The sequence below is a fragment of the Cebus imitator genome, unplaced genomic scaffold, assembly GCF_001604975.1.
Source record: "Cebus imitator isolate Cc_AM_T3 unplaced genomic scaffold, Cebus_imitator-1.0 Scaffold30, whole genome shotgun sequence".
NCBI lineage: Eukaryota > Metazoa > Chordata > Mammalia > Primates > Cebidae > Cebus > Cebus imitator.
Window position 1 is genome coordinate 6846271 of NW_016107345.1, and position 10758 is coordinate 6857028.

Here is a 10758-nt window from a genome sequence, read left to right on the forward strand (position 1 = left end):
AAATTTACATAAAATCCTTCTAGAAACAATAGGAAAAATAGCCAGAAAAAAAAATAACTCGACACCACCATCTTCTCCAAGGATTAGGCTGAGAGTATACCTCTCACTAGATATGCTCCAGTCTAAAGATGCAAACACCTGTAGAACAAATGCTACTGTGACAATGACCTAGCAGTATATCAAAGAAGAAACATCCAGATTAAAACTCATAGTTTCTATTCCTTTCTTAATGCTCAACAATAATCTCCATGGCTAGTAAACACATATGTGTACATACACATTCAGACATATGTGTATGCACATACTTTTCTCCTACAAATTGATTTCATTTATATTTACCATGTTTCTAATTCATTAAATGCAATCATATTTTAAAGATAATTAATGAATCTAAAAGGTGGATCTAGGTATTCTGATATTTATGTAACAAGTTGGAAAAGAGTCCCCAATTTTTAAGTAGTTTACATTATAATACTTTTTCTTAACTTCCATGTAGCCAATAAAAAGAATGAGATCATGTCTTTTGTGAGAATATGGATGGAGCTGGAGGCTTTTATCCTCAGAAAACTAAAATCCAAATACTGAATATTCTCACTTATATACGCAGAAGCTAAATGATGAGAACTCATGAACACAAAGAAGAGGACAACAGACACTGGGCTGTACTTGAGGGTGGCGGTGGAAGGAGAGAGAGGAGCAGAGGCGATAACCCTGGGTACTGGGCTTAATACCTGGGTGATGAAATAATCTGTACAACAAACTCCCATTACATGAGTTCACCTGTGTAACAAATCTTCACATGTACCCCCGAACCTAAAGTAAAAGTTAAAAAAAGAGTTACCAGCATAATTGTTATTAATTTATTTGACTTAAAAGCACTGAAACAGATGAATGTTAAGTTTATTTTTTCAACAGCTTACAATATTTAAATGTATTGAAGAGGACATGGTTCATCTCTGAAGACAGAAAATAGCTTCATATAAACACCAGACTGTTTTCTCTTCTCATATAAAAATACTTGGGAGTATTTTTAAATGTAAATTTAATTCTAGTTATTCTTGGCCTACTGTCCTGCATCTAAATCAAAAGCTAATTAGAGAATAAGGCAACGCCAAGTCCTGGCCAAGTCCAAGCCTTGATACAATAAGTAGTAGAAAAAGTAGAATTTAAAACACAAAACAACCTTGATTCTATGCCTTCTTTGGCCTACCAAATATATTAGTAGTAAATTTTCTTGAGACCTCTTTTCTGATTCCTGTAGCCCTCTGTCTCTACCATCATTCTGACACTTAAAAGTCAAGACACATCAAATCACAGCACTATAAGGATCACAAAGTACAAGTGAAGTTTGAAGAGGCTCAAGAATCAGCTCAAGGTGGGTGAGTGAAAGGATGAGAACTTACATACAGGTTTCCTGATGCCAGATGTGTGAGTTCTCCCTGCAGCTCAGGTTGCTTACCCGTAAGTATTTGTTTGATTTGCCAAGTTTTATGCATTATTTTCCCTGTAAGAATCTTAGAATTTCAATATAGAACAGCAACTGAACCTTGTATGGTTTTTGTTTATTCATTCTGGTTTGTTTTTCTGTTTTTCCCTCACACAAAGCAACAGAACACAGACTAGCCCGTCAATAAATATTCCAATTATACTTTAAAATATTAATTATCAAAACTTTACAGTATTACACAATGGGAATTATTGTTAGCATACATTTGCATCTCAGAAGTTACAATGCTGTTAGTTACCTCTAGAAAAAAACTGCATTATAAGAGAATTTGTAAAGCTTAGCTAAATAAACTAATGTAAATTTACTAAATTATGTGGGTTTTTACAAGCATATACAATTGCCACTAAAATCAAGAACTAAGGCAATACATAAATAGTTATGGGCAACAGCATAAAAAATTTCTACCTATAGAAGAAAATAAAGTGCCCAATGGCTAGAGTTATGCTAATATGTCCCTAAGAAATGACAAATATACCTAGGCCATCTGTTTGCACTTGTCTACCCATGGCCCTCATGGACTCCAACCGTAGAGAAGAGTTGTCTGCATAAAAGGAAGTGGTAGGGCCGGGCCTGGTGGCTCACGCCTATAATCCCAACACTTTGGGAGGCTGACGCGGGCGGATCACGAGGTCAAGAGATTGAGACCATCCTGGCCAACACGGTGAAATCCCGTCTCTACTAAAAATACAAAAAAAATAGCCAGGCGTGGTGGCACACGCCTGTGGTCCTAGCGACTCAGGAGGCTGAGGTGGAAGAATCGCTTGAACCCAGGAGGCGGAGGTTGCAGTGAGCCAAGATTCTGCTACTGCACTCCAGCCTGGTGACAGAGCAAGAGTCCATCTCAAAAAANAAAAAAAAAAAAAAAAAAAAAAAAGGAAGTGGTAGGAAGAGTGAGAAATGAGAGTGAAGAGGGGAGAAAGAAACACTGGGCAAGGAAACAGAACTCATGAACCCCCAAAATGTGCCGGGTGTGCAGGTATACTAAAGTCAGAGAAGAGTAAAAACTCTTGAATCTCTACTTTGTAAGTCTGCTCATTTCTTTGCTTTGGTGATTTTCCAGTGTAGGGTTTTGTTTTGTTTTGCCCTTGGTTACTTAGTAAAGTCACTGTTTAAAAAATTCCAACCTCGTCTAAACTAAACTAAGAAGAAAAGGAGGATTGTCCTTCTCTAGACGTGGCCGGCAGGAATTCCAAAGGCCCTGGACAAGCAGAGCGTCTGGTCACCACTGTGGTGCCAGCTGGAGGCCAGGAAAGAACCAGCATGGCCAGAGCCGGAGAAGAGGGCTCTGAAGACAAGGAGCCTCACAGCTGCCCTGGGCAAGACTGGAAAATCCCATCAAAGAACCCATCTGCCCTCTTCATAACAGTACTATAAGACTTCCCCAGGTGATCAAATTAAGGAGATCATTTTCTGCTACCAGCAAACTGTTAGCTGGTTCCTTTTTTAAAAAAGAAATAATTTAAACTCTGTATTTGTCAAATTTGTTAAAGATGAAATAGCTGTTGGTGTTTAGTACATTGCTAGAAACTGGAAGGGAAGATTTAAATGTTTAAAGAACCTGTTACAGAATGCATTTAAAAAGACCTCCATGTTACTGGCTCCCTTTTCAGCCCTGTGTGCAGCGTCTATATTTTGCACGTGAAAGCCCACACAAGTTATGGCTTCAAGCCATTTAAAACAGAATAGTCAATGACAGAACAGCCTTGCCTATGAGACACTGCGTGCCGGGGCGCTGGAATAAAGAAGTATAGCTTCTGGAGCTTTTCTTCTCCCAGGCCAGATAGATGCCCTTGCATCAGGAAGCCAAGGTTGCCAAAATCCACATATCTGTTCCACTTGTTATGGTGCCTGTGGGAGGGTCAAACTATGGAACATGATGCATATTCAGTATCTCCTTACTGAACTTGAATGTCTGAGGCTGATCAGAGTAGTGTCAAGAACAATAAAAGTTATGTGTGCTTGAAAATTCCTTTGTCCCATAAAGATTTTTTACTTGTGCAAAGCAAAAAAAGAAAGAAAAAAAAAAGCAGAAAAACGGCATTTCAATCAAAGGAAAGTCCTATCTCTCACCTATCCTTTGGAAGGAACCCTAAAATAGGTTAGCAGTAACTGGAAAGCAAATAAGAAAGTTCCTTGTAAAAATTTGTGAATATAACCCCAAATTGACTGAGCAGATGATTAGTTAATGCAATAAACACCAGGATGTCTTATGCACACAGATAAGAAAAGCAATATTAAAATTAATAAACTATCAGTATAACAAATGATATTTAATTTAAACTCTGGCCCATTTTAAAAAATTCACCAATGTTTATTAGAAACACTTTTCCCGACCACTCCCCCACCTCAATTAGCCCCTCGTTTTGGCTGTATGTTCACCAAGACTCTTATTTGTATTAAAAGTCTATTAAGTATATTTACAGTAATAATCATGTTCTTTAAATTGTATTCAAACTTGAAATATGTTTTTTTTTAACTTCTGGTGTAGATTTTGATAAAAAAATATAGTAGTTCTTCAGCCAAAAAGGACAGGACACTCCAATGTAGTATAACTTGTCACCTCTGTATTGATAATGCGTGGGGAGTATCCTCGTCATTCATGAACTTGCACAGGCTGATATTCTCTTGTAAAAAATAGTGTTAATTGCTCTTGAAATGAAAAGCAAAGGCTATCCAGTTGCTATTTATAGATTTTTTTTCCTGGTTAAAATTTATTTACAAACCTATACAAACTAAACTTTAAACCTAATTTCTCATAGCAGAAAAGAAATTGTAAACATGAAGCATAATTCCACACTAACAAATTAAGTATTTTCTCAATCACATCTTCTTTAAGAAATAAATTCAAGAAAGGGGAGGTATATCCATATTTTAAAATAGAAATTTTTAAATTATTTTTCTAAATCTGCCACAATATGCTACTAAAACAATCAAGGCCTGAAAAAAATGCATGAGTCAGTCAGTATGTAAGTATGTAAATGCACAAACCTGATTGCATTGTTTTAAAGAAAACCAAATTAAAATTATTAACAAAAGTACATTCCCTCTTTTAATAAACAAAAGAAAATCTGTAAAGAAAATCTTCCTTCTGTGTATAAAAACAACATTCCCTATCTTTGCTCTTTGAATTGCTTGTAAAGTTACTCTGAAAACAAAAACTTATTTGAAGTTACTATATTTTTAAATTACACGCAGTATTTTTTGCAGAGGTATCTTTGTGACACAGTTAGGCGGTAATCAATTCTGTACTGCTATACCATCTTTAATAGTGTAATTACTAAATATGGTTGCAACACGTAGGTTTTAAGGTAGTAAGAATCATAAAGATAACAAATAACAAAAGAGTTGTAGTCCCAGCTATTTGGGAGACTCAGGCGATAAGTAGGATCACCTGAGCCCAGGAGTTCCAGGCTGTAGTGAGCTATGACAGCATCACTGCATTCTAGCCTGACCCACAGAGTGAGACCTTGTCTATAAGTAAATAAATAAAGTAATACTCTATAATTCTACTATTCTAGATAACTACCTTTAACTGCAATTTCAATAGCTTTGAAAATTAGTTCTGTTCAGTTTAGTTTGGCGAGGCAAGCAATCAACAGCAAATGCAAATGAGTAAATGTAAATTAAAAAGAATATGTCACTTTAAAAGCCACTAAATTCTCAGTTTAGCCTAGTTTATAGCAATGATTAAAGAAGAACAAAAATACTCATTGATAAATGTGCTAATTATTTCCTCCCAGGAGCTCAGCCACAAATTCATAACCAGGTTTCTGGAACAAATTTCTAGAATGTACTCAAACTCTGAAGAAGAAATATGCATCTCCTTTCCAACTAGCCGTCAGAGTGTTTTATTCATTTTTGATCATGAGAACACTATTTACACCAAAGAACATGTCTTGTTAGCTTCAAGCACTGTGTTTAAAACGATGTAACAGAGAAACTCTATGTTTGAATGCAAAACACCATAGGAATCACTGGCAAATCCAAAAATGAAAAACAGGTCTCTGAAATGCCCAGAGCCAGCTGCTACTGTCCAGAATCCAGCTCCTTCCAACAGCAGATCTGCATGAGCCACACAGCTTAAGTGGGAATGTCATCTCCTAAGGCAAGGTTCAGCAAAGTTCTTCTGTACAGGACTAGCTAGTAAATATTTCAGACTTTGTGGCCCTATAGTCTCTGTAACTACTATTCAGCTCTGCCTTGTAGCACCAAAGGAGCCAGACAATACATAAATGAATGAATGTGGCTGGGAGCCAATAAACTTTTAATTTCCTATAATTTTCATGTTTTATAATATATTATTCTCCTTTTGGTATTTTTCAACCATTTAAAAATGTAAATATCATTGTTAGTTCATACGCCACACAAACACAAGTAGCTGTTTTGGATCTGCTACATTTGGCCTATGGGCCACAATTTACCACGCTGGCCTAGTGCCTAGTTTTCCTTCAGCCTGTGCCTACTCCTTTCTCCTCCTTTTACGTAACCTGCAAATTATGTGTTTTCCCCTTTAGCAAAGCATTCCATTTGTTTCTCTAAGTCACTGATGCCCAGCTTCTGTTTCTTTCGCATAGGTCCCAAAAGTTCAAGAGAACAATTATGAGGTCTGGAAAGGCAAGCACAGCCTGAAGAAAAGGCACAGGCTTCTCTCGTATTGCTTTCCAGCTCTGTGAGTTTGTGCAAGTTATATAACCATTCCAAATCTCCATTTCACCACCTATTAAAAAACTTATGATACCCAACTACCTGAAAGTAATAGTGAAGGTACCACATTGGATTGAGTAAAACAGGTAAAGGGGGAAATACAATCTATGGAGAAGGGTTGCCAAACATGGTTGAGAAGGTAGCAGATATTTCACTTTTAAGCTGTTAAATCATGTAGCATATGGGTCCCCAAGCAGAGAAAGGAAGCTTGGTGAATTCAGAAAGTTCTGAGGGAAGGAGCAACTAACAACCTCAGTGACTGCGTGCTACTTTTCATAAATCTAATAGGCCAGAAACTCAATAAAGAAAACCTGAGAATGTCTTTGTGGCAAAAGAACAGTGTAGAAACTGAAGAGCATAAAAATGAATAAAACTCAGCCCTTCACTTTAAAGAGTTTATAATGTATGAAACACAAGGATCTATTGTACTAAGTAAATATGATTTGTATAAACCAACTACATTAAGAAGTTAAAAAGAACCAAACAAAAATAGCAAGGGGAAGAATTCCCTAGGAACTAGACTTAAACAATAAACAGGATTTCAAAAAACTAAAAAGGAAGGAACAGAAAGTTGAGACTGCTATTCATGCATATATCTAGGATTACAGGACATGTGGATTCTCAATTCCAGTAGACATTACATTGTTCTTAGCAGACACTGCACTTCCATCAACGGTAAATTCCCATCCTGTCGTTTGGTACAATCAGCGTTTAAGATGTTTTATTCCATGTGATGGATAGTAAAAAGGTAGCTCAATTTAATTTTCATTTCTTGTCTTCACATTCTCTAGAGTTGTTTTATATGTCTGTTTTCATGAGAAGCAAAAGGCACTGTCTGTTTATGGATGATATGTCATACTGTATGGCTGAAGCACAGAATACAGAAAGTGCAGAGAGGACAAGGCCCTCTCTCTTCCAGAGGTTTCTCCAGGATCTTGCTCTTTCCCTCTCCACCCCATAAATTGCTGGTTTGCATCAGTAGATAGGGACAAACTTTTCCTTTTTTCCTTGAATGTACCACAGTAAATTAGAGAGTTTATAAACGAATTAATGTGGTAGAAAAATACTGGTCTTGACAGAAACATATGAAACCATTTCCTTTATTTTTGCCCAAAACTTGTTTTCTACCCAATTTAGATCACAGAACAGTAAGGTGCCTCAGAAAACACACATAAATTTGATTCAGGTCTGGAGGTCTGAAGGCAAATACTTGGCAGGAATACTTCCACCCATTTCTTATCCCATCTAGAAGGCAAAAAGTGCAGGAAGGATAAATCAGGGTACGAAACTGATTTACTGGCACTGATTAGCAAGGTTCTGCCTCTGAAAGTTCCCATAATGATATAATTTTCAGGTAACAATTCCTATACATTATTTTCAGAGAAAATGATTATTTCAACCAAAATCTTTTTTAGTCTTTCCACGCACAGCACACAGAACTCTCAAAAATTTAACAAAAAGTGATGTTCTCAACTCTGATCAACAGCAGAGGTAGGAAAAATTATACTCCAAAAATTGATGAATGTGTATCACATTCCCAACTACAGAGGTAAAATTGAAAATCACTATAAATATTTGTTTTCAAAAATGATTTGCTGTTATTATTCCAGTAACACTATAATGCCACATTGCCTCAAATACAAATAGATTTGTCTAATCCAGTGACTTTCTACCCTGGGCAATTTTGTCCCTCTGGGGACATTTGGCCTTTTTTTTTTTTTTTTTTTTCCTTTTTTTTTTTCATGCTCAGATCAGAAACGGAACTACTGGCATCTAGTGCACGGAGGTTAAGAATACTGCTAAACATCAACACACAGGATAGTGCCCAAAAGGAAAAAAGTGTCTGGCTCAAAAATGTCAATAGAACCAAGAAACTGTGATCTAATCCATTTCTTTCTGGTTAGCTGGGATATGTTGACAAATATACAGGATTAGAGATAAACACTCTTCTTAAAGAACTACTATTAAGCTAGACAATTTAGAGTCCTTTAGAAGATCTTGTTATTGTTTGTCAACAAGTAAGTTTCCATTTAGTAATTTTCAGTTGAAATATGTAAAGAATAAAATAGACCACAGTCCATGATTCTGCCCACCTTATCAAGCAGTGTACCACTACATTTACTAGTTTATCACATAACCTATGAGAACACCTACCTACACCGAAATTTGTAATCAAACTGACTACTGCTGGCTTCACTAATCACAAATCAGTATTTTCCCACATTTAGGCCCTAACTGAATTCCCATGCCTGCTTACCAAAAGTGACCAGTCCACATATTTAAACAGTGTGCATTATGTAATCTTCTGAGGAAACTTTCATATCTAAAATTCCCTTTCTCTGATATAACAATCCATTAAAAGTTTACTGTCCAGTCCCACGAAATTTAAAAGCCAGAGTGAGAAAGGTAGTTGATTTTGACTATAAACATAAAGGCAGCTACAAAGGGATGTCCTCTATTAAAAAGTAAAGGGTGTTGGCAATGAAATGGAATAAAATATACAAAGGCCAAAGAGGCCTCTCTAAATATAACAAAGTCCTTAAAGGTTATCTTATTCCCCAATAAAAGTTTCCTTGGGTGTTTCAACAAAGACATTTTTTTCCTGGGGAATTTTTTTGTTTTGTTTTTCCTTTTTAAATGTCTCTTATTTCCAATTTTGCTGAAGGCATTTACATTATTTTTTCTATATATTATGCTAGAAGAAATATTTTTAAATTATGCAAAAGTTTAGTTCAAATTTAGAGGAATCACAGGGGTTCAGAAATCCTTTTTTAAATGGCCACATATACCTAACAGAAAGAAAAGCATCCTGTAACTGATAGAAAGCCATCTGAATGGTGAAGTTTCTTAAGCTAACAAAGCAAGCACTGTTTGGCAGGAAATGTAGAAAGATGGGCAGTTCAGCCGTTTTCTGAAACACTTAAAGATGAAGACAAAACTACTGCTACATGGATTACTGGACTGTAGACCAAATGCCACTTTTTGAATGTAACTCTTAAATAGAAATTTCTATCCTTAGGCTTAAGAAAAATTAAGTGGAAAAGCACTTATTAACTAAGGGGAAAATCGTGCCAAAATAACTTTAAAAAAAAAAAAAGGCCATTTAAATGCAAGATCTAATTTCAGAGAGTTGAGCACAAATGTGGAAAACAAGGATTTCTCATGTGCTGCAAAAGGCAGCAAAGCATGTTTAGACAAATGTAGTGAAACTCTCTTTAATCTGGCTAAATGTAAAAAGGTTTGTTTTACATGAACTTGACTAGACTCTCGCTGCAGTTCCAGCTTCTGAAAACAAGAACAGCACTGGGCTCAAGAAAAGGGTAGGTAAGGGGAGCAGCTGTGTGTCCACAGCTTCCCCTTCAAATCCCAAAGGAGGAAAGCTGCCGCCTGGAGATACTCGGTAGACAGGCAGCCTTACTGAAAACAACCAAGGTTTTTGAGCGTTGTTTTTGGCAAGAGGGAGGTGTTACCGGCTGCTTCCTGGGGTGCTGGAAAGAATGTGTCACCATCAATCAGAAAGTACACTAAGCCCCGTGTTCAGTTCACAGAGGACTACAGCCTCGTCCATCACGGTAAACCCATGCCAACTCGCAGAAAGGAGGAGAAAGGAGAGCTGCAGGAAAGGTGTTGGTGCCCATGACCCGAAGGTCCAAAAGGAAACTTCAACTTGTTCTGCAAGGGAATTCGGGCACGCTGAGTTCTCCGAGAACTCCAAGGAGCCAACGAGAGCGGGTGCGCCTACACTTCCCCTGAGACCAGCGCCGCCACACCGCAACTCCGGGGAAGCTAGTGGGAGCCTGTCCCTCCCTGGAGCGGAGGGACAGGCCCCCACTAACTCACCTGGCCAGCCCCGCGGAAGGGCTGGTGGATGAATGAACTGCCACCCCCCACCCCCACGGCCGGGCCTCGCGGGACAGCGGCGGACTGCGGGGTGCTCACCTGTGGGGATGCTCGAGGGCTTCTCCGAATCCGCACTTAGGCAGGGATTCCAGGGGTGAAGGACGAGCGCAAGGAGCAGCAGCTGAGGCGTCACCGTGCGCCCCACCATGTTCGGCCCTCGAGGGCCGCGCGGGCTCCGGCGCCCACGGCCCCGCAGTGCCGCACTTCTCGCGAGAGCGCAGGGACCCAGGTCCGCCCCGGGCTGAAATTGCGGGCGGGAGCAGGCGGGTGAGGCGCGCGGCTGACAGCCGGAGCGGCGCGTAACGCAGCGGAGTCAGTCGGGTCGTCGGCGGAGGCGCACAGCAGCTGGCGCCGCGGGCGCTGCGACGCCTTATAGGCTCCCTGAGGGGAGGCGACGGGGCGGGCCGCGCCCTGGCTATTGGCCGCCCGCTGACCCGCCGCCGCCGCGCGCTCGGTGCGGTCGCCTCCGCTCGCCCTCCCGGGCCCCACGTCTGGACTGTTTGCTCAGCGCGGACGCTATTTAAGGAGCTGCCTGCGGCTACGTGTGGAGGCTCACGCGGCGCTTCTGGCTGAAACCGGGAAGCCTGCACTTTGGTTTGGGAGTGGGTTTGGGAGAGGGAGGAGGAGCCGCCGGGAATCTGGCGGGA

General features: G+C 39.4%; 1 protein-coding gene across 2 annotated transcripts in view; it reads right to left on the reverse strand.

The window, feature by feature from the left end:
- Positions 1 to 10457, reverse strand: part of PLOD2 (procollagen-lysine,2-oxoglutarate 5-dioxygenase 2) — an 87032-nt gene extending 76575 nt beyond the window's left edge. For both annotated transcript variants that reach the window (XM_017523778.2, XM_017523777.2), the window contains exon 1: positions 10151 to 10457. In XM_017523778.2, coding sequence (XP_017379267.1) covers positions 10151 to 10259 — 109 coding nt within the window. In that variant the 5' untranslated portion in view covers positions 10260 to 10457. The remainder of the gene's footprint in view (positions 1 to 10150) is intronic.
- Positions 10458 to 10758: the final 301 nt, after the last annotated feature.